Source organism: Xenopus laevis, chromosome 2L, assembly GCF_017654675.1.
Source record: "Xenopus laevis strain J_2021 chromosome 2L, Xenopus_laevis_v10.1, whole genome shotgun sequence".
Lineage (NCBI taxonomy): Eukaryota > Metazoa > Chordata > Amphibia > Anura > Pipidae > Xenopus > Xenopus laevis.
Genome location: NC_054373.1, coordinates 30710920 through 30735630, shown reverse-complemented (window position 1 = coordinate 30735630; position 24711 = coordinate 30710920). Strand labels below are relative to the sequence as shown.

The following is a 24711-nucleotide window of genomic DNA, read 5'->3' as shown; positions in this document are numbered from 1 at the left end:
TAGTAATTAATACAGATAATTACTACATGGCAGCACAGAAACCAGTGCAATTAGCATCAGAATTTAATAATCAGACCTGTATCATCAGCTTATATTACAGGCCAACCTCATTTTCTGTTTGGTAATTTGTGACGACCCCTAAGCTTAGTTTCTCAACTAGGGATGCACCAAAACCACTATTTTGGATTCGGACGAACCCCCGAATCCTTCAAGAAGGATTCGGAAGAATACTGAACCGAATCCGAACCCTAATTTGCATATGCAAAATTTGCATATGCAAATTAGGGGTGGGAAGGGGAAAACATTTTTTACTTCCTTGTTTTGTGACAAAAAGTCGCGTGATTTCCCTCCCCATTCCTAATTTGCATATGTAAATTAGGATTCGGTTTGGCTGGGCTGAAGGATTCGGCCGAATCCGAATCCTGCTGAAAAATGCCGAATCCTGGATTCGGTGCATCCCTATTCTCAACAGCTGCTCAGAGCCCACTGAGCATGTAAGTGTCACCGCCACTTTTCAAGATGGTGACCCTCTGTGACAAGTCCTGGATTATTGCTGCTATTGACAAGCTGAAACTTTAGGCTGGTGCAATAAATTCAGTATATAAAATGACATTTTTAGCCACATACATTTTTAGGGTTTAGATCTCCTTTTATAAATATCGGTTAGATTTTTAGCAGTTGGTCGCTGATATAGGACTAGCTAGTGAGTTTTGGCCACAAAATAAATGATCTTAAAGGAGCAGTAACAACAAATTGGTGTTTTAATGGAATGACAATAAAATCTAGTGTTGCCTTGCACTGATAAAGCTGGTGAGTTTATTTCAAAAACACTACTATAGTTTATACAAACAGCTGCTGTATAGCCACGGGGGCAGCCATTCAAGCCCAGGGTACACAGTAGATAACAGACATTGTATACTACAGAGCTTATCGGTTATCTGCAGTTTGACCAGTGCATTTTCTCCTTTTTCTTCTTTGAATGGCTGCCCCCATGGCTACACAAAAACGTGTTTGTATAAACTAAAGTAGAGTATCTGAAGCAAACACACCAGTTGTACCAGTGCAATAGAACAGTACATTATATTTTCATTGTTTCAAAACACTTTAATTTTTTGGTGTTGCTGTTCCTTTAAATACTCTATGTGCCAAAATAGTTGCCTAAAGTATTGCTGCACTTTGCACACACAGGTACTTTGTAGTTTGCTCCTATTAGTGATCAGCCAACGTACAGTAAATCTCCTTCATGTCAATACTTAAGATAAGGTAATACCCGATGCAATCTCTAAAATGTTGTCTCAATGTAATCAATACAGTAACTGATTAACAAATCTTTCCTTCATTCCTCTACCTGGGAACATTATCAGTACTGAAAGACACTTTGCATATCTTTTGCATCTAAACAGTGACGCACCAAACATTTAGGTTAGCCTCCAGCCTTATTGCATGTGATTTCAGTAGTATATGCACAATATTTTCCAAATTATCCATGCCCCAATTCAACATGGGAATCTGGAGCACGTACGGCATCTGAGTTTGTGCCCAATGAAGAAAGCCCCAAAGCAACATTTTAATGAACCCAAAAACCTCAACCATTCAGTACTGCTTGATCTTATGGCGATTTAGCACAACATAATAGAAGATTTGGTGTTTAGGGCTAATTATGTGTTTTTCCACAGGGAAGTCTTGTACGTTCTTTCGTCCCCAAATAAGGTCACACTGGGCGATTTGGGGAGATTTAGTTGTCTGGCGACTAATCGCCTTGTCTTTGCGTCGACCAATCTCCCCAAATGCCTTACCTCTGTCTTGTGCCGGCTAAAATGAAAAATCGCCTGCGGCATGGCACACGCGTCGCTTCGTATTCCGAAGTTGCCTCGCGAGGCCGGTGCAAGACAGAGGTAAGGGGGAGACTGGTCGCCGCAAAGACGAGGCGTTTAATCACCAGGCGACTAAATCTCCCCAAATCGCCCAGTGTGACCTTACCCTAAATTTCCACAGGCTGGAAACCCGAGATACTTGAGATAATGACAGTGCTCTCCGGTGTATGAGCAATATGTATTTAGCAATGATTTTCTCTTAACCTTTGTTTCCTTTGTCTCCAGTTAATTATCGCTCATTACCGTTAATCCTGGCCTGTACCGGGGAACTAGTCAATTAATTGGGAGAATATCTCGTGTCTCAGCAAAGTTTTACGTCACCAGAAATGACTCATTTGCAGCAACATTAGTCTCGTTCTGTGAAATTAATTCCCCGTCCCCGGAGACCACTGGCAGTCTGCGAGCTGCAAAGAAACCTGTACAAATTACATGTAATATTGCCTGGTGCTTCCATTTGATATAACAAGTGCGCTTGTTCTCGATTGGAAACCCGAGACAGTGCTCTGGGCCGGATTGCGCTTGGGATCATTTTATTTTCTTGCTGCATGTTAGAGTTTTGAGTGTCCTTGTCCTCTGATTCCTTCACGCTCTCAAGAGTAGTGCTCAGACACAAAGATAACGCTGATGTTAAGAGGAAGTGGCTTGATCCGTGGAACTAAAAATCTCATTGTGTGTAGGCCGACAGTGAAAAATATAATCTGTGTGCTTGTGTGTATGTGTTGAGCAATCATACAAAAAGACTATTTATCATCCTATTCATTCACTCTGTCACGACTTGCCTTTTAGTGTTGTTATTGTAACCTCTGAACTGCTCCCTTACGTACACTCTTTCTCCCTTTCCTTCAGTAGAAAATACACTTTACAAATCATTCATTATGTGTACCCAGTGCTAAAAACAGAAGGGAAACATATTTTGTCAATCTTTACATGCTTCTATGAATGACGTGCCAATCATGGTGTAAGGAAAGCCCCTCTGCCTTAATCTGCTAAATCTCTTCCCCATTCGGGTATGTGACTGGCAACTGCCACCTGAAACCAAAGTTTTGACACCAAGGTGGGCGCGTAATAGTCTGGCCTTGAGTATTAATACACCTCTACACCCAGAAGTACACAATGCAGCCATGACACAGGCAAGCTGTAAATCAAGGGTCCCCAACCTTTTTCACACATGAGCCACATTCAAATGGAAAAAGAGTTGGGGAGCAACACAAGCCTGAATAAGTCTCTGGTGGTGCCAAATAAGGGCAGTAATTGGCTATTTCATAGCTGCTATGTGGACTGGGAGCCTATAGGAGGCTCTGTTTGGCAGTACACATGGTCTTCATGGCTCTCCAAGCCAAGAATTCAAAAATAAGCACCTGCTTAGAGGCCACTGGGAGAAACACCCAAGAGCCACTGTTTGGGAATCACTGCTGTAGATGTACATGCTGGAGAGATGTGTTTTTATAAATGGGGTAAAAGCCAACTTGCAAGCAGATATTAGCAAATAATCTTAGGTTCCTTGTCTTTCTATCTGCAATGGGGGAACATAATAAGTAGTGTTGAGTTATAGTGATGTGCGGCCCGGCCCGAAACCCGCGGGTTCAGGCCAGCTACCGCAAAAAATATTCGGGTCGCTCACACTGCCGGCTTCCGTTCCCTGAATTTATAGACTCACATCTGCCCGCCCTTTTCAATAGAGGGGAGGTAGCGGGCCAATTTCGGGTTGGGAGAGGGCAGGTTGGATTAGAGTCGGGTGCGGGATAGGAAACTCGACCCACACATTACTACTGAGTTCCTAGGTTTAATATCTACCAACTGACCCTAATGTCAAAAGGCAGCCCCTTACTATGCACACTAAACATGCCTTATACATGTGTATATATTATTTTCAGATGTTACTAGCTAGTTTATATATTCTTCCCTTGTTTTCATGGGGTTTTCATGCCCTGCCCAAAAACATACAGGAAACTGAATAAACTGACCCAATGTGTTTGTGTAACTCTCATAGTGAAATTAGCTTTGTGTGTGTGTGTGTATATATATATATATATGTATATATATATATATATATAACCTCAGTTTTGCTAGTGGGTGGCAGAAGCTAGAAAAATCAGAGGAACATGCCCCTGGCATTGACAGTATTGCCCTTCAGTGATTGATGCCTGTGGGGTGTTAGTGCTTTTCTTTGGTGCCAGGGAGAGCTCACTGGCAACGAAGCATTTTTGTCTCCATGTTATCAGTGAAATATCAGAAAAGTATTGTAAAGCTTTACAAACATATCTGCTGTGTTCTTAAATAGGGATACATCTCTTGTAAATTATTAATCTGAGCGTTGCTAAGGAAATCACATTTGCTCAATATGCAGGGGTCAGATCATGCGCCATAAGGTGGCCATAAACGTTACAATAACGATTCCCTGCAACCATGATCGTTTGTTTTCAATACAGACATTTAGAGCTGAATCATCAGATATACAGGTAAAAACAATAGAATTCTATCTGTATCTGAGGACTCTGCAGTAAACAGTGGCTGATGTTCGGGCACCATCAAAATTTTCCGACCTGACCAATCAACGAGCCGACCAATATCTTTTGCAGATATTGGTCGACCTCGTCTCCCGCCATACACACACTGCGTATCATACAAAAAGTTGTTTCGTCAATAAAATCTGTGTGTGTATGGCCACCTTTACAGTTAAGGTTGCCACCTGTCCGGTTTTTGACCTGGACAGCCCGGTTTTTTGAAGGACTGTCCTGGTCAAAACTGGCTACCCATTTTTCCAAATTAGGACAACCGGGCAGGATTTCCTGAGATTGACGTGGCAATTGGCCAATTGCCGATCACCAAGTCATAGCCCCACCCCCAACATCAGTCCTGCCCCCCACCATGTCATGGCCCCAGCTTCATCACGCCCCCCCCCCCTCAGAATTTGTCGGGGGGGGGGGAAGATGGCAACCCTATTTAAAGTACTGAGGTCCTGAGTTTGGTTCCCATCAGAGCACTATCTGCATGGAGCTTATGCATTCTCCCATGTCTGTATGGCCGAAGCTGACCCTAGTGTGTGTTTTATTTGCCATTTCTCCCCCTTATTTTCCCCATCATTTAGGCAATTTATAGCCTTCTTTATCAGCTGCCTGGACTTCACAGCATTTGTTTTTCCAAGTTCTCAATTTCAGGTCTTGTCTACAAACAACAGTAGTCCGTTTTGCATACACGCTTATAGAATAGCAGGTGAAACAAGAAATAAATCTGAATTCATGCAAAGCCTTCTCGATGTGTGTGTGTGTGTGTGTATATATATATATAGATAGATATAGAAATATATATGTATAGTTGTGTGAGTGCCACAGGAGGCAATATGTTATCCCTGCCCAGCAGCAAGTGTTTTCCAACCCATAACTGTACTAATAGAATCAGTGCAGCCTGGATATGAATAAAAAAGAACATGGATGTTATTGTGGGGTATATGAGTTACACTGTAATTAGAGTTAGACGGGCCAAAAGTTGGCAACCCTACTAGGCATATAAATATACAATTCTTTGGTACACCACTTCAGGTGCTGCATTCATCTCCTCAGGCTACTTCCAAACCAGTCACCATATTCAATTTCCCAAAGGGAGGAAGCACACCAAAATGTTCGGCAATGCCTTTAGATCATTTATTCAGCAGAATGTGGCACTTTCTACTAGGGGCACACACAGTGACATCACCGGGCAGAGCATGGTGGAGCAGAGCAGTGCAGAGAGCCAGCAGTGCCAAGAAAGTCCAGACTAGGTGTAGGCCCTTCAAGAGGTACTTGCCCAGCGCCCCCAATAATTGTGCCCTAGACGGGTGCCTCCTCTGCCCACCCCTAGTTCCGGCCTTGAGTCAAGCTACCCCAGCACAACATGATTGACACATTCTGTTTTCCACGGATTGCAAAATCAAACGTGCCACAAGTGTTGGATCTGTAACTAAGGCTGAGCCAGATGTAGTTTAAAAGCATTAAAAAGAAAATAGTAACCGATGAGGGTTTGGGAGTGGTGGTGACCCAATTTCTATTATTGATGAGAATGTATCGTTAGCAGGAAATTTGTCAGACAAGTAACTCTTCCCTTCTGGCACATTTTGACGGTTGTGTGCTGGCGAGGAACTCTAGATACCCACTCCATGGAACTCTAGATACCCACTCCATGGAACTCTAGATACCCACTCCATGGAACTCTAGATACCCACTCCATGCCTCCTGCCATTTACATGAATAGAAACAACCTGCCACTGCAGATGACATGTCCTTCACGAAAGGTGACAGTTGTTTTAGCACTATGGAGAAGTAGCATTTCTCTGCCATAAGAAATGTCTGATGTCTCTTAAGCTATTGTCATACTGTATATATTTCCTGGTGTGTTTTGTTGCTGCACCTTTTCTTTAGAAAAGTTGCTTTGATAGTATTAATGGCTCTGTCTCTAATCACTAAACCTTTGTGGGCAGTTCAACTTGGGCCATGTTCTCGGGTAACATGTGCGCAATATTCACATGGGGTGACGTTCAACAGCTCCACACTATTTGCCCTGCTTTTTTATCAAAGAGAAGTTGCAACTACAAAAAAGAAAGCTAGCAGAATTCTGCCCATGCAAGGGTGCGTTTCCCTGTCTTTTTACATGTATTTTAATGCAATACAGCCACAAGCAAAATGTGATCTAACATTTTCTTCAATCACTTAATGAAGGGACGTAAAGCCTGCGCATTTAAGTTTTGACTCAGACCTGATAACCTATGGCTTAAGGTGGCCTTTTACATTACAATTATGAACTTCATTCGTTTTCTCTACTAACGTCAAGAGCTAAATCATAAAATATGCAGGTAAAAACAAACAAATTCTATCTCTATCTGACAATTCAGCATTTATGCTTTGCCAGTATTCAGGCATCTTCAAAAATTACCGATATCCAAAGCTTTTATACGCACCGGATATTGTTTTTTACAATAATATCAGTGTGTGTATGGCCACCTGCTTTATCATTACATATTTTATGTCATGTTTGTGACATTTTACCAGTAACGAACCCTTATAGTGACAAACTTATGATTTCTCTTGAACATGAGACAAACACTCGGGAACAGTGGTGGGACATCACTTGCTTAGTTTGTACAGTATGGAGAATGGTAAAGATACATTTGTCCGAAAAAACTCCCCTCATATAGGAGGAGGCCCAGGTGCACCACATTGAGCCTTCAGCTAGGGGAGTGGAACATAACTGTACATATAAGAGCAGGCACTCAAATGAGCAGACCTCTAGGCAGGTTAGTAAAAGTCTAGTAGATTTATTGAAGTACAGGTATGGGATCTAATATCAGTTATCCAGAAAGATCTGAATTAATCAAATAATCCCCTTTTTTAAAAATTATTTCCCTTTTCTCTGTAATAATAAAACAGTAGCTCGTACTTGATCCAAACTAAGGTATAATTAATCCTTATTGGACTCAAATCTATTGGTTTTATTTGATGATTTTATAGTAGACTTAGGATAGAGCTCCACGAGGGTTTTTTGTCGGATCAACGCCCGCCGACAAAACACCCGCGACAAGTTGGATGGAGTCGCACTGAGTTGGACTGAATAAGAAGTCGGAGTTAACAACTACACAGTCCAACTGTCAGATGAAGATGCTGCTTTCTGTGTCCACATCCAACAGTCGTGTCGCGTCGGATGTAATGTTGTTGTTACCTCCGACTTTTCATTCAGTCCAATTACAGTATATCTTCACACGTGCGACTCCATCCGACTTGTCGTGGGCGTCGATTCAACGAGACACGCTCGTGGAGCTCGACTCTTAAGGTATGTAGATCCAAATTACGGAAAGATCCATTATCCGGAAAACCTCAGGTCCCAAGCATTCTGAATAATAGGTCCCATACCTATACCAATAACATACAAGTACACATACATGTTTTGTGTTCTCCTAACACTTAGTCAGGAAGGAGAAGTTTAACCCAATGTTGATCTTTGAGCGATATTAAATGAGAATAAAGAAATTTTATTAAACCGGCTTAACCTTTTAACACTAATTATAAAGACCTTCAAAGTTGTCTACAGGAGCTGTCTGGATCATACTTGGTGTGCTCGGAGCTGCTGTTGAGAAGCTAAGAATAGGAATTATGGAAGCATGAAATCTATCATAGTCTGCGACAGGGCTGATTAGTAGATTCTGATTCAAAATGCACTGGTTTATATATATATAAAATAATTATGGATTAATTAGTAATTAGCCCTGTATTGTAGGGCTACTGTTTGTAGATCCTGTAAAATTGTGAGCCAGTCCCTAATCTCAGTAACTGACAGCAGCCCAGAGCATGTGCAGTGAATCAGCAGAAAAGAAGATGGGGAGCTACTGGGGCATCTTTGGAGACACAGATCTTTACTGCTAAAGGGCTGCGGTTGCCTTGGGCTGGTACAGAACCACACAACATAATGTGCAGCATTTTTAGACTAGTTCTTTGTTAGACCTTTGTAAGGTTGTACTGAATCCAGGTTTCGGTTTGTGATTCAGACTAACCCGAGCTAATCTGAGCCCTTTGCAGCAGGATTACAAAAATCCGACTCTGGGAAAATCTGAACAAAATGGGAAAATGTGTCAGTTTGTGTGGCATATCCCTGATTTTCTCCCACAGCAAGGGTTCAGATTCGGTTTGCGTTTCAACTGGATCCAGTCGGAAGGATTCGGCCAAATCCAGAATCAAAAGGTTGGGTGCATCCCTAGGCTTTAATCCTCCTTTAACTTGTTTGTTTTACTTCTTTTTCAGAGCTGAATTCCAGGGTTAAACCATCCTTTAACTTAATTCATTTGGGCACAGTATTCAATTCTCTGCTCCCAGCCCCACTGCTTGGCAACGCCACGTCTATTTTTAGCAGGAGCTTGAATTTTTGTTAAAACAACTGAAACAGACTCTAAAGTGATAATGAGAAAAATCAGTAAATGAAATGCAAAGAAATAAAGTGATGTAATTAGTCTATACATGGATAACGTTTGGGGCTGCTGCTGTTTTGTATTTTTCCTCTGTATACTGAAACATACTGATAGCAGATCTCCACCACACCTCACTGTTCTATACAGAAAGAGCCGATGAGTAGTTTGATAGGTGGAGCAGTTGATGGAGCTGATAATGTGTTTTTATAAATCACAACACAATAATAATTTGGGGCCGATTTATCAAAATGTACGTTTAGAGCTTAATAAATAAAAAAACTCACCTACGTTCAGTTCATTCCTATGGGGTTTTTAAAACCATATTTATCAAATGGTGAGCTCTAACTTTCACCCATTGATAAATACAATTCTAAAAATGAATAGAACGTGGGTGAGTTTTAATTCATTATGCTCTAAACTTACTTGTTGATAAATCTGCCCCTTAGCCTCCAGTGATTCACCGTATATAACCCTTACACTTGCCCTTATTAGTCATTGCTTTTTAGGTTTGTGTATAACCAAGTTTGAATTGGGCAAGGCTCAATCTGCAGCCAATTATAACTTAATAATGCTCACAAGGATAGGCCAACGTTAAATCTAATTATAGAATTAATCATTTCATTGTTGCAAATGGTCTAAGTATGGAATTACCGTAGCTTTTAGTCATTCCTCATGTATAGTAATTGCTTGACTGTCCTGCTATCAGTGAATCCTCACCTTGTTTTAATCAATGCAGCGTTTCTTTGTACATGTATTGATGTTATGCAGTTACCCTCTAAATGAGAGTAAAAATAACACTGACTAGGCTGCTGTCTTGGATACTCCAGCTTATTGACCGGCCTTCCCAACCAATATCTGATTTGAGCTTGTCCAGGTATAGATTGAGAAGGGGAAAAATACAGATTTCAGGATTTTACCTGGTGGCACAAATATTAAAACACCACCTAAGACAGTGATTAAAGGAGAACTGAACCCTAAAAATGTAAATGGCTAAAAATAACATTTTATATACAGAATTTATTGCACCAACTTGAAGTTTCATCTTCTCAATAGCAGCAATGATCCAGGACTTCAAACTTGTCGCAGGGGGTCACCATCTTGGAAAGTGTCTGTGACACTCACATGCTCAGTGGGCTCTGAGCAGCTGTTGAACTAAGCTTAGGGGTCGTCACTAATTATCAGGCAAAAAATGAGTTTTGTCTGTAATATAAGATGATGCTACAGGGCTGATTATTAAATTCTGATGCTAATTGCACTGGTTTCTGTGCTGCTATGTAGTAATTATGTGTATTAATTACTAATCAGCCTTATATTGTGACATTTCTATTCTATGTGTACTGTATATTGTGAGTGGGTCCCTAAGCTCAGTAAGTGACAGCAGCACAGAGCATGTGCAGTGAATCAGCAGAAAAGAAGATGGGGAGCTTCTGGGGCTTCTTTGGAGACACAGATCTTTACTGCTAAAGGGCTGTGGTTGCCTTGGGTGGAACTGAAAACCAAAACATAATGTACATCATTTCTAGCTACTTCTTTAATTACGCTTTAGTGAAAACCAACTCTTTGTGTGTATAGCCAACCTAGTTCTTTGCTGTAGGCTGGTAGGTAGATTTCTCATTGTGAACCTGTACCAAGTCAGCAGCAAAAAACAAGGATCTGCTTTTGAAATATCCATTTTCATGGAATACCCTATTGGCTAAGACTTGCCTGCTGGTAATTGCAGCCAGAGCAGTTTGGATCTGATCAGAAACTACCCTGTGCTTTAAAACCTGCTCCTATAGAGCTTTCCATCAATATTTTGGGAAAGGAACTGTGTTTTCCTTCCTCTGATACTTCTGGAGAAATATGAAGATATTTTAATACAGATGAGGATTAGTTATATTTAGATAGGAAACCCACACTGCAACATATTTTCCACCCATGCTCCTGCGAAATTCTTTATTCTCTCTGTTTATATATAGTTACACACATATATATATATATATATATATATATATATATATATATATATATATATATATATATATATTCACAGTTGTTTTCTTCCCCTGTCGTTACTCATTACTGTTTCCTGTCCCTGACCCTTATCTGCTGCTTCCTCTGATGTCTTTTCCTTTTTCTCTTTTTAGCATTGCTGTACAAACCCATAGATCGTGTGACACGGAGCACTTTGGTACTGCATGTAAGTATTATGTAATCCTGCCCATAGCCCATCTAAACACACCAAGGAAGTGCAACAATAACAATATTACACCCTCCTGTAAAAGAACAATGTAATCTTGCAACACTATTATCCTGCAGTTGTGATATGCAAATGCACCCACCCAAAGAAACCACAGGAGAGCGCCTCAACTTTTAGTCTAGGCATTGGGACACAGCAAATGTGTATAAATGGCAATGTAATACAGGTATGGGACCTGTTATCCAGAATGCTTGGCACCTGGGGTTTTTCCGATGACAGATTTTTCCCTAATTTGCATTTAAAATCTAAATCGCCGGCGGGATGGCACTCGTATCGCTTCGTTTTCAGAAGTCGCCTGAAGTTGCCTCACAAGGAAACTTCTGGCGACTTCGGAAAACGAAGCTCTCCGATTGCCATCCCGCCGGTGATTTACATTTCAGCCGACAGGAGGCAGTTCAGGGACATTAGTCACCCGAAGAAGAGGCGAAGAATCTCCCCGAATCTTTTCGTCTGTCTCTGCCCTAAATCTACTTGAAAATCATATAAACATTGAGGCAGATTATCAAAGGTCGAATTTAAGATTCACAGGAGTTTTTTCCTCCCATGAACTCAAAGTTCGACCATTTGAAATTTATTATAAAAATTTTTTTTTCCACCCTTCATAAGTCTGCCCATAAATAAACCTCTTATCTTGGATTAATTATATCTTCTTGGGATCACGGACAAAGTACTGTTTTATTACTACAGGGAAAAAGAATTCTGGATAACACGTTTCTGGAAAACGGATCCCATACCGGTACATGGTGCACTCATCTAATTGCAATCATCTAATTGCAACTCATCTAATTGCAATCATCTAATTGATTTCTAATAGAACTTGCTCAAACGTCCTGGGGTTCATGCTCTAATATTGGCAACATTATTTTTACCTATGGCAGCCAATCTGTAGTCGATTGTATTCAACCAGATGCAAATAAAACCGTGAATGAAAACATTTCATTGGTTGCTGTGGGTTACTAGGTACAAAAATGCCCAATTTCATAAATGAACCTTGACCACGAAATGTTATTTAGCAACATGAGCAAATATTCATAGGGCTTACCCGAGAACTTGAGATCTAGGGCCCAGAAAGATCCTGGAGTGGTGGGTTATTACAGTGACAATCACATGGAAAAACGACCTATGTTATACAGATAAAAAATACCCAGGAAAATGCCCCTAGAATACCCAAGCAGAACAAAGAAAACAATGACTGCCAGTTCTAGTTCCCTTTTGTAGTTGACTTCTAAATGGGAATGTAGCTGTGCTTACACTAAGGGTTAGTTCACACAGGGCTTTTTGGGGAGATTTGGTCACCTGGCGACTAATCGCCTCGTTTTTGCGGCGACCAATCTCCCCAAACGCCTTCCCTGTTCCTGCGCCGGCTAAAATGAAAAAACGCAGCCTAAAATTAAAAAAAAAACGCCGGTGCTAATCACACGTGGCGGTTCATTTTCAGAAGACTTCGGAAAACTAATCAACGTGTGTGATTAGCGCCGGTGGTTTTTCATTTTAGCCGGCAAAGGAACAGGGAAGGCGTTTGGGGATATCGGTCGCCACTAAAACGAGGTGATTAGTCGTCAGGCGACCAAATCTCCCCAAAACGCCCTGTGTGAACTAACCCTTAGAGGCAGGCACATTTATCAAAGGTTGAATTTCGAATTCATGTGAATTTTGATATATCTGCCCATGTGTAAGTCAAAGTGTGACAGAATGCACAGTATTAATGCAATCTATTTGCAAAGACACAAGCGAAGTATTTTTCGTTCTGCCGGCTCAGTAATGGGCAGGAGATTTTTGCCCAGCTTGCAGATTTTTCAGACATGGAAGGAGTTCCCAAATGAGTCTACATACTATTTTAGCCTTTCAGACACAAAAGCAGATTTCCATCTGCTGGATGTGCTTATTTGATGGCTGTGCCCTGGTGCAGTCTGCTCTCTATCACTCTCCCCTCCCCCCCCCCCGGACTGTAATGCTTTTAGGGGAATTCATAAGTGTCAATTAGTCCACAGTTCTTAAAGTGTCAGTTGCCAAATTGTAAGCATGACAAATATATATTTTTATGGGTTTGTCATAATGCCGCCAAATTTTAAAAAGTGACATATACAGGTATGAGATCCATTATCTGGAAACCCGTTATCCAGAAAGCTCCAAATTATGGGAAGTCTGTCTCACTCTATTTTATCCAAATTTTTAAAAATAATTTCCTTTTCCTGTGTAACTATAAAACAGTACCCTGTACTTGATATAAACTAAGATCTAGTTAATGCTTATTGGAAATAAAACCAGCCTATTGGGCTTAATGCTTAAATGGTTTTCTAGTAGACTTAAAGAAGATCAAAACTATGGAAAGATCTGTTATTCGGAAAACCCAGCTGCTGAGCATTCTGGATAACAGATCCCATTCCTGTACACAGTAGAAAGAGTGTAGCGTGGGTAGAGGTGAAAATATTACAGGAATTTGGTCTAAAATAAGGTGGTACAAATCTGACCTCTTTTGTGCATTCCCCCCATTGTGTTTATCCTTTGCAGCCAGGGGTTTTGATTGGGATCCATAGAAAGCAACAGTAGTCACTGCTCCTAGGAAAGAGCATGCAGGAGCGAAAATAGTGAGCAGAGATAAGATAAGTTAAGATAAGTGTATAGATTGTGCCATTTCTGGGTAGAATGAAATGTAATCCTGCCTACTTAGTTGATATGCAAAAATATAGCACCTGCCTATGATTCATGGGATGTAGATACATCAGTCTTGTTTAAAAGAGCAGTGATTATTTTCCCAAACGCATGTGCCCTCTGCAATAGGCATGATTGGTTATTCACCCATTAACATATTTTTTTTCAGTGCAATACTAAATTATATTGCCCAGCTGGATGATAAATCCCAGCATGCATTTTTAAAGGGGTGCTTCACCCTTAAGTTATCTAATAGGATGGCCAATTCTAAGTAACTTTTCATTTGGTCTTTATTGTTATTATTTTATTTTTTTTATAGCAAATTATTTGCCTTCTGCTTCTGACTATTTCTTCCAAATAGGGGTCATTGAGCCCATCTATAAACAAATGCTCTGTAAGGCTACACATTTGTTATTGGTACGTTTTCTATTCAGGCCTCTCCTATTCATATTCCAGTCTTTTATTCAAATTAGTGCATGGTTACTAGGGTAACTAGTAACCAGATTGCTAAACTGCAGAGTGGAGAGCTGCTGAATAACAAACTAAGTCGAAAATAATAAAAACATGAAAACCAATTGCAAATTGTCTCGGAATATCACTCTCTACATCATATTAAAAGTTAATTCAAAGGTGAACAAAACCTTTAATAGAATTCAACGGAACAATGTTTGTCACTCCTGCCCCTTGAAAGACTCATTCTCTGTTTCCATTGCTATAATGAATATAGCACCCCCTAGTGTCGCATCACTGCATTGCAACCCATTGAACAGATTTACTAAACTTGACTTGGTCTTGACCTTGAACAAGGGAACAAATATTGTCCTTTTTTACCGTTTATTTTTTTTTTTTTCTGTTGAAAATTCTCACACAAGCAAGACTTTCCCAGATTCAGCCATTAAAAGCATTTTCACCTGGTGTACAAATATTTTTGGTGACTTTTAGAACCTATTTGCTTATAGAATTGTGGTCGCACGGAGCAATCATTTTTGGGCTGACAGTAACCCCTATTTGAAAGCTGGATAGCGGGAGAAGAGGAAGGCAAATAATTAAAAATATATATTTTTTTTAATTGAAGACCATTTGAAAAGCTATCTTAAAGCGGAACCACCCCGTTAAAAAGATTGTGCGCTGAAGATGTTTCTGCACAGCCAGAATAAATGGTTTGCTACAATGCTTTTGAAGGGGGCTTGTATTAGAGTCCTGCGTGGGCCCGTTTTTGGAACCCGACCCGTACCTGCAACTCGGACCCGCAACTCACATTCTTACCGGCTTGGACCCGCGACCCGCTGACCATCAAGAATCAGGAAGTGTAAACCGGAAGTGACATCATCGGAAGTAGGTGTGATCTGAAATAAAGGAGAAAATCAGGAAGTGTTGTCATTGTAAACTGGAAGTGACATCATCTGAAGTAGGCGTGGTCAGAAAAAAGGAGTAAAAATCTCTATCAAGAAGCCCCGTGGCCCAACGCGACCCGCAGAACTGCCGACCCGCATCTATATCCGCACCCGGGACTTCTACCCGCAACTCACAGGGTACCCGACCCGCTGCAGGACTCTAGCTTGTTTGTCCAAAGGTAGAGGGAGCTCTGAACAGATCTCCCTGTTTCCTTATAAAGGAAAGGGGGTTAAATTAACTCAAAAATAGCCCAACTTTCAATTTAGTACTTTGGCAACAAAATAATCCATTTTTTTAAAAAGTAAACTATAGGCTGAATTTTAAAAGCATGTGATTCAAAAGAAAGGACAATAAAAGTGCCCACGAGAAGTCGTCGCCCCCCCCCCAGACAAACAGAACTTGAATTTTCATATTTCAAAAACAATCCTCTCCATAATTTTGTATGTGTTGCAACAGGCTCTTCAGCATAGGGAAGCCTCTGTCCTCACAGCACAGCAGTTTGCATTGGGTGCTAATGATATTTACATACACATTGTGGACTTGGATACCTGTTGCTTGTTCTTTGTTGCAAGGCATTCTACAGCTGGATATATATATATATTTTGTTTTTGCTCTGTCTCTGTGGCTTTATGGTTTGCAGAGTATGCAGTGTCCTTGCTTCATCCTTCATTAGATGTTGGTTTGTGCCCAAGTCTCGTTTGTTTTGGCCTCTTGCTCTTCCTTTGCTACAAACCGCAGCATGATTGGATACAATACTGATAGCTAAAACACCATTTATCTATCACGTGGGCATTTATCTTGGCAAGAAACTTCTGTATGATTTTGGGGCTTTTGATTTTGTCCTATGTGCTAAGCCTTAACCCCTTTGCAACCACTACTATACAGTGTATGTATGTATGTGTATGAATATAATATAGGTATGCGATCCGTTACCTGGAAACCTGTTATCCAGAAAGCCCCAAATTACGGAAAGGCCATCTCCCATAGACTCCATTTTATCCAAATAATGCAAATCTGTAAAAATGATTTCCTTTTTCTCTGTAATAATAAAACATTATCTTGTACTTGATCCGAACTAAGAAATAATTAATCCTTATTGGAAGCAAAACCAACCTATTGGGTTTATTTAAAGTTTACATGATTTTCTAGTAGACTTACAGTATTTGAAGTGATACTAAAAGTTTACACGCTCAAGAAACACAGTGTGCTAGTCAATTTTGGAAATATATATATATATATATATATATATATATATATATATATATATATATATATATATATATATATATAAATAATAGTCAAAAAGGGTGCACAATACACTAGTCAGCACTCCTAGTATTTAAAGAACTGGCATACCAAAAATATAATTGCATAAAAAGAAAGATTTAATACTCAACGTTTTGGTCTCACACAGAAACCTTTATATATAGTCAATGGGAACTGCACGGATCCTATTGAACTTTAAGAGTTTTTCAGATTTTTCTTTTAGCCAGCAAATGTCCTAAAACTCAAATGAATATATATATATATATATATATATTCATTTGAGTTTTAGGACATTTGCTGGCTAAAAGAAAAATCTGAAAAACTCTTAAAGTTCAATAGGATCCGTGCAGTTCCCATTGACTACTATGAGACCAAGACTGCTTTTTCATTCCAGAGTTTTATATTAAATCAAATTTATATTTCATGTTTTTTATACTTTATAAACCTCCAATTTTTCAAGTTTTAGAGAAAAAAATAGAAATGCTTGCGTTAGTAAATAGGCCCCTAAGTGTTAAGACAAGGGGATAATGGATAAGCTGCACCAAAGATATTCCAATGAATGGTGTACAAGTATGGGATCTGTTATTGGGAAACCCAATATCCATAAAGGCTACATTTAATTAAAATACTTCTATTTTTTCCCTATGTAATCTGAAAACTTTACTTTGTACTTGATGGTTACTAAAGGTGGCCATACATACAGTCCTCGATCCAACAGGAATATGAAACCTGCCCCATGGATATCTGGCCAGTCGGCTGGCACTATAAATGGACCAATAAGCTGCAGACTTGGTCTACAATGAGCCGTTGATAGTTAAAATGGATCCCATTTCTGTAAAAGTCTGAATCACTCACACACTCTGCCTCTTGTATCCCCCAGTAGCATCTGATGGTGACCCCAATATTTCCAGTGAATTACATAGGCTTGAAGAGTGCTGGAAATGAAAACATAATTCTTTCTCTTTGAAGTTTGTATTTGTATGACTTTATGTAACATTATTATGGTAATTACCCCTCCCACTTTAATCACAACCACAATATGTTGCCCATGATTGCACATTGGTGCATCAGGATAAAAGGAAAGGCAAGACATATTGTTGCAAATAAATTGCTCCTTTGTCGGTGTCATGTTTTGTTTCATTTTTTTCACCCGGGGGATTCCATTTAACCAAATGGCAGGCTGCAGTGGGCAAAAACAATGGGGCATTTGGTACTATGGAACAGTCGGAAAGATACCATCAGAGGATATAGCCACTTTGTATCGTCCTCATTTTTTTTTTGTTTAACAGCACAGCATTTTGTCTCGGTGTTCCATAGGGAATTGGCTCACAACTTGCCAGATTTTGCCTATGAAAGCAAGTTGAAATGTGTCCAGCATAGCTATCATGATACATTTCCATAGTGTTAATATGGTATATACCATGCACATACCAGCCTAGTATTAGACATGCAGTGAGGGAATGTAAACATTGTGCAGAAGCTAATCCATGTGTTCTACTATTGTTTTGGCCCAGGATCTCCTGAAGCACACACCTACTGATCACCCTGACTATCCCCTGCTACAAGATGCCCTCCGGATCTCCCAGAACTTCCTCTCCAGCATCAACGAGGACATTGATCCGAGACGCACTGCAGTCACTACACCAAAAGGAGAGGTGAGTCTCTCTATTGGCAATCAGGCAGTAGCAGCTTTGTTATTGACTGAAATATGGGGTAATAGACACAAGATGGTAAAGCACATCTACTCCAACCCATGGTACTAAAACTGGTTTACTGCTACTCTCTCCCTCTCTAAATAAAGTGTTAGTATTGCCATCTACTATATCTGCTGTCCCCTCTCTTACTACTTACAGCGGCTAATCTTAAGGGTCCAACTGTGTATAGGGCATGGGGCTCTTGTTTGGTAAACTCTTTATACAGATGAAATGGCTTAGTGTTTAGACAACCTCTGGCATTGCAGCAAACGAGTCCCGCTCATCCCAGTGTAGCCGAGTCTGTGGCAGACTGAGCCTTATTATCACTTTACCACTTTTGGATCACCGTGGATAAACAGCAGCCCAAAGTATGTGCTGTGAATCATCAGAAAAAAATATGGGGAGCTACTGGGGCATCTTTTGAAGGCACAGTTCTTCACTGCTACACGGTTGTAGGCGTCAAATCTCATGCAATGGAAATAAGGTACGTGAATGCATTGTTGGATGGTGTCGCAGCATTGACACAACTGTTGGATGCAGACGCAGTGCGCTACGTCTGCATCCGTCAGTCGTGTCGCCCGGATCAACGCTGCGACACCACCCAACCATGCATTCACTTACTCTATTTCCGTCGCATGCAATTTGACGCCTGCGTTTTTGCGCAGCGTGTCGGATCACACAGAAAACGCCCATGTAGTCCTACCCTAAGACATTATATTGACCCTTTTGGGTTATCCAGGGCCACACGTGAGGCCACAGGAATTTTAAATATTATTCCAGTAAAACTTTAAAGTTGACAACATGCCTTACTAGGGTAAGAAACACGGAGGCAGGTGGGAAATTGTTCTCATAATGAGAAAATCCATTGTGGTGTTACCCCCTTTAAACTTGTAAACGTCGTTAGCTCTTTGATTTGCTGCACCAAGTGTTGCCACATAACCTTTAGAATAGAATGGTTCATAAGAGCCAACCGAAATAGAATCTGGGTGCAGGCATCATTTAGAGCCAACATTATTGATTCAGCAATCCATGGATTAAATGTTACAGCCTGATGAGTACATTTGTTTGTACAATGGCCATATATTCCATTACATGTGGCCTATAGTGAGTATGTCAGATGACAACTGGAGAGATGACAGAAAACAGCTTCAGACATGGACGGCTGCTCTGTAAAATTACTAGTTACATGGATTCTCAAGCAGCAGAGGATTTCTGACTTTTAAGCTCAACGCCACCTGCTCCCCTTTGCCGTCGATAATTTCGTTCTGGGACTCTCCCAGCTAAAGTCCCAAGTTTTCATTCCAGCAATGCCATTATCTGCAAGGAATGTCTGTGTTCTCTCCAGGGTACTTTAGTTACCTCTCCAGTGATAGCAAGGGGTGGTTCACCTTTAAGTTAACTTTTAGTATGTTGTAGAATGGCCAATTCTAAGCAACTTTTCAATTGGTCTTCATTATTTATTTTGAATGAATTTTCTTCTTCTTCTTCTTCTGACTCTTTTCAGCTTTCAAATATGGGTCACTGACCCCATCTAAAAAAACAAATGCTCTGTAAGACTACACATTTATTATGATTGCTAATTTCTGTTCCTCATCTTTCTGTTCAGGACCTCTCCTATTCATATTCCAGTCTCTTATTAAAATCAGGTCATGGTTGCTAGGGCAATTTGTACCCAAGCAACCAGATTACTGTAATTGCAAACTGGAGAGCTGCTGAATAAAAAGCTAATAACTAAAAAAAAAAAACCCACTAATAATTAAAAATGAAATTCAATTGCAAATTGTCTCAGAATATCACTCTCTACATCATACTAAAAGTTAACTCAGGTTAACAACCCCTGTAATCATACTAGTATGTGATATGGACATTAGATTATGAACTGTTTAACCTCTGTAAAATGCTGTGGAGTATGTCAGTGCCATATAAATAAATAATAATTCTTTCCATTTGCCTGTTGTTTATTTCAGCCTCGGCAGCTGGTGAAGGATGGATTTTTGGTGGAGCTGTCGGAAAATTCCCGGAAGCTGCGGCATCTTTTCCTGTTTACAGACCTCCTCCTGTGTGCCAAGCTCAAGAAGACCACTGTGGGGTAGGCAAAGGGTTCTGGGGTTAAGGAAATGCACTGTAAGCAATATTATTTATATGTATTTGGATATGTGTTTGTGTGACTAGCCTAAATTTGAAGGGGAACTATAGTGAAAATGAAAATTCAATATAAGCTTCCTCATACTGAAATAAGAACCTTTCTAAATACAATCAATAACATATTCTGCATCATTTATGAAATTTATATTCACTAACAAAAATGCTTTTAACAAGAAATGTGTTATGGCAACTTCATAAATGCAAGTATACAGGGAGAGAATATTTTGTATGCACAAACTATATCACAAAAGCATCCGGACATCATCTTCTAAAATTGTATATCTTCAGTTGTCTCTAGAAGCAACCCAGCACAAGAACCATTTGTTGGGAATGTGGAGGTTGCAATGGTCAAGTAGCCTCTGTAAGCTGCGGGATCCATAACAAACACTTTTCTTCTCTTTTAGACATTTTATTTACATACAGGGGTGACCATTTCAGGATACAAAACAAATCATAAAAATAAATCCTGCCCACTAGGCTCTACCTTCACACAGGACAGCTTTCCTAATTCATGAGCTGGACTTCTGAATCGGAGTACCTAGCTTGCCTGTTCATTCCAGAATACTCCAGCTTCCAGGACCTGGCCGCCAAAGCCTTTGAACAGAGAACCTATTCTCTCTTTATGAACACCCTTCCTGGTGCCTACCTCTCCCACTAAGGAGAATTTAAAGGGAAAACACACATTTTCCCACATTGTTTTGGTCACTACTACACCTCATACAAACCTCACATCTCCAAGCATTATCTCAAGAGTTGGTACTATAAAAGTTGCTGCTGTTGGAACCTGCTCTATGGTGTAAAGCATTTCTTTTCACTGTATTCATTGTCTGATGGACCTTGGATTAGGCAGATGCTGGCTTACTTGACTAAATGTTTAATGCCAACTGCATAGTTTGGTGAAATGAATCTTTGTTTGTGTTGGGCTAGGACCCAAATGTTATACAGATAAGGGATCCTTTATCTGGAAACCTGTTATCCAGAAAGCTTTAAATTGCCGAAAGGCCATCTCCCAAAGACTCCATTTTATCCAAACTTTTAAAAATGATTCCCTTTTCTCTGTAATAATAAAACAGTAGCTTGTACTTGATCCCAACTAAGATATAAGTAATCCTTTTGGAAGCAAAACCAGCCTATTGGATTTATTTAATGTTTACAAGAATTTCTAGTAGACTTAAGGTGAAGATCCCTTATCCAGAAAACCCCAGGTCCTGAGCATTCTGAATGCCATATTCATATTAATACCCTTAGTATGGGAATTAATGATGAGCGAAATTTTTCGCCAAGTTTCCCAGTGAAAATGACGCCCATAGTGAAAAAATTTGTTGCACGTCAAAAAATGCATAGACTTTAATGCATTTCACGTTTCAAAATTTTCAGCAAGGAAAAATGGGTCCGATTCACCCATCACTATATGGCAATGTGTGGAGCAGGCAGGTGTCTGGATACATTTGAAAATATCTGCTGTATGTGTAGTTATTACAAAATGAAAGGAATTATAAATAGATATTATTTATCCTCTCTATGACATCAAATATAGTTTCAAGCATTTATAGCGTATCTCATAGTTTGCTAGTGTTTTTGTATTATCCCATGTCCTCAACACTGAGTGTCAAAATCTCTTCGTACTTCTTTAGGGAACTGGTTTAAGAATGAATTCGGATATTTATAGCACCTTGTTATGTCTCGGTTTTGAAAGGCCAGATTATTTTTTTCGCTTCTAAAATTGACCCTTTTCAAATTCCCAGCTATTTTTCGAAATAGAAGCTTGATAACAGGCTTTTTTTTTTTTTTTTTTATAATTGAAGACGTCCCTAAGGGAAATGGTAGATGTGGGATTTGACTCTGGTTTTATGGGTGTCAGAATGGCTAGAGTTTCTTCAAATCACATGCTGCTACAGACTAGCTACAACCAAATCAATTGTTGCCACAATTCCCCCTCTCCAAATAAAATAAATAAAGCTATAATAATCCACTGATTTAACCAGGCAGTACTGTAGAAGCTAGCAAAGATTTGGATAAGTGTGATCATATTGAACAGTGCATTTTGAGGGTGAGTTTTGATACTGACAATCATACTGTACATTGCTACATTAGGCATTATTTTCTTTTGTTTCCCTATCTATAGGAAGCACCAACAGTATGACTGCAAATGGTACATCCCACTTGCTGACCTCGTATTTCCTTCCCTGGAGGAATCCGAGCCTATCCATCAGCTCCATGCCACTCCCGATTATGAGATTGAAGAAATGAAGGCAAAGATCTCTGTTCTCAAGAGTGAGATTCAAAAAGAGAAGGTTAGTACAGGAAGTACTTCAATGTTGGGCCTTGGTTTTTGTATCATAATGTTTTTCATGCTTTTAACCACCATGGATCAAAGAATTTATGATTCTTAGAGGCTTGACTGCCAAGTATTGTAGATTTTAGGTTTCCAAGTTTCTGGTTTAAACCCTGTCTAGCTAGAAAAATTGTCCATCACTCAGAGGGTTAAACAGAGATCATGATTGTCTCAGGCTGGTGGAGAAAGAGGTATTCATTATACAGTGCATGTTTAAATACCAATGGCTCTGAAAAAAATCCCAAGCAGGTGGAACTAATTGTAAAATGAAAAATGCTTTAATTTTAACTTTTCTGCATTATGCATATAACAAAACTGAAACCTGACATTTAATTAAAACTGCAGGCCAAATTAATTTCTAACAGAAATCCCATGATAAAAAGAGAATACATGACTACATAACTATGTAGGTCTCTATAAAAAGATATTGCATAAAACGGCTCATGTGTAAAACCTTGCTTCATGTAAATAAACCATTTTCATAATAATATACTTTTCTAGTAGTATGTGCCATCGGGTAATCCTAAAAAGAAAATCGCAGTTTTAAAAAATAAGGGCCGCCCTCTGGGATCCTAACATTCACGGTGCACACAAACAAACCAAACAAACCATACATGTTAGGTCACATGAGCCAATTAACAGAGTTCTGTTATTTGCATCCACACTTTTTCCTGTTACAGTTAGAGTTGTATTTATGGTCAGGTGATCTCTGAGGCAGCACACAGACCATCACGAAATGGGGGTTCAATGCAAGAGATGTAAAAGGGCAATATTTACTTAAATATATATACAAGTTTGGTAAGATTCATTAATATGCAACTATGTGTTGCTTAAATATTCATTTTGGGGGTAAAGTTTTCCTTTAACTCATTATGTACTGTCTGAGAGAGCAAACAATGGAGATTTTGCTGTTTATTTGATGCATGCAAGCAACATTAAAGAGATATTAAAGGTTTTGTTCACCTTTAATATAATTTTTAGTATGATGCAAAGCTTGATATTTTGAGACAATTGGCAACTGTTTTTTATTATTTGTTCTGTTTGAGTTATATAGTTATTTTGTTTAGTAGCTCTCCAGTTTGGAATATCAACAATCTGGTGGCTAGGGTTCAAATTCCCCTAGCAACCATGCACTGATTTGAATAAGAGACTGGAATATGAATAGGAGAGATCTGAATAGAAAGATGAGTAATAAAAAGTAGCAATAAAACTAAATTTGTAGCCTTACGGAGAATTTGCTTTTTAAATGGCAGGTAAAGGGATGCTGTTGCCAAAACTGTATTTGGATGTAATTTTATATTAATTATACACTTACAACATTTATTAATGTGTAATTATAAGCTATTATCAGGACCAAACTGCTCTTGCATCACGCTTAGAGATACTGGTTGTGCTCTGTATAACCCTGTCTGGCCACCAATGTGTATTGCAGTATATGTATATCTCTTTATATCTTTCCTGCAAACTCATTTTCAATGCCCTGTGTCCTTTTACAGAAGTCCAATAAAGGCTCAAGTCGTGCGATTGAAAGATTAAAGAAGAAAATGTTTGAGTATGAGTCTTGGCTGCTCCTCTATTCTCCTACAATTCCCTTCCGAATACATAACAAAAATGGCAAGGTAAGATCTAGCAGTGTCGGCTCTCTCGAAAAGCTGTTGTGGGAAGCCAGCAGGGTATTATTAATTATGAACAGGAATGTTTGGTTTGCGCACTTTGGGACCCAGGAGAGAGGGAATCGTTGCTATTTGCATACTTTGAACATTGAGACAGGCAAAGGAAACTGCCAGTAGGGGAATTCAGTAATGTCTGATGTTTAAAGTGAGTCAGTCTGCCAGGAGACCTAGTGTGTGGGAGCTCTTTGCCTCTCTGAAGTCTCACCAGTTTTACTTTCAACCCACTCTGTGCTTTGCGATTCTGGATCACAAGGTCAAAAGCCTTCAAAGCGTTCAAAGCCTTTAAGAAGGGGATGTAGACAGCTCTCTGGTTTTGTTGAAGGCTCCTGATTGTAACACAGTACCTTCAAAGACTCTGAGAGGATAAAGCACATCCTTTGCCAAATTGTAGCTTCAGCAGTTTCTGGGAGTACTTAAACTGGACACAAACACCTCACTGCACTAGAGTTAAAAGTACATGAAACTGAAATATTGGATTAAACCTTATTCTTTTGGCTAATTTTTCTTCTT

At 39.6% G+C, this 24711-nt stretch overlaps 1 protein-coding gene across 5 annotated transcripts in view; it reads left to right on the top strand.

Moving 5' to 3' along the window:
• The window catches only part of abr.L (ABR, RhoGEF and GTPase activating protein L homeolog), a 262424-nt gene that overhangs the window by 167654 nt on the left and 70059 nt on the right, over positions 1-24711 (top strand). For all 5 annotated transcript variants that reach the window (XM_018244805.2, XM_041580866.1, XM_018244806.2 and 2 more), the window contains 5 exon segments: positions 10929-10981; positions 17869-18009; positions 20016-20137; positions 22319-22487; positions 24025-24147. In XM_018244805.2, the coding sequence (XP_018100294.1) occupies positions 10929-10981; positions 17869-18009; positions 20016-20137; positions 22319-22487; positions 24025-24147 (608 nt within the window).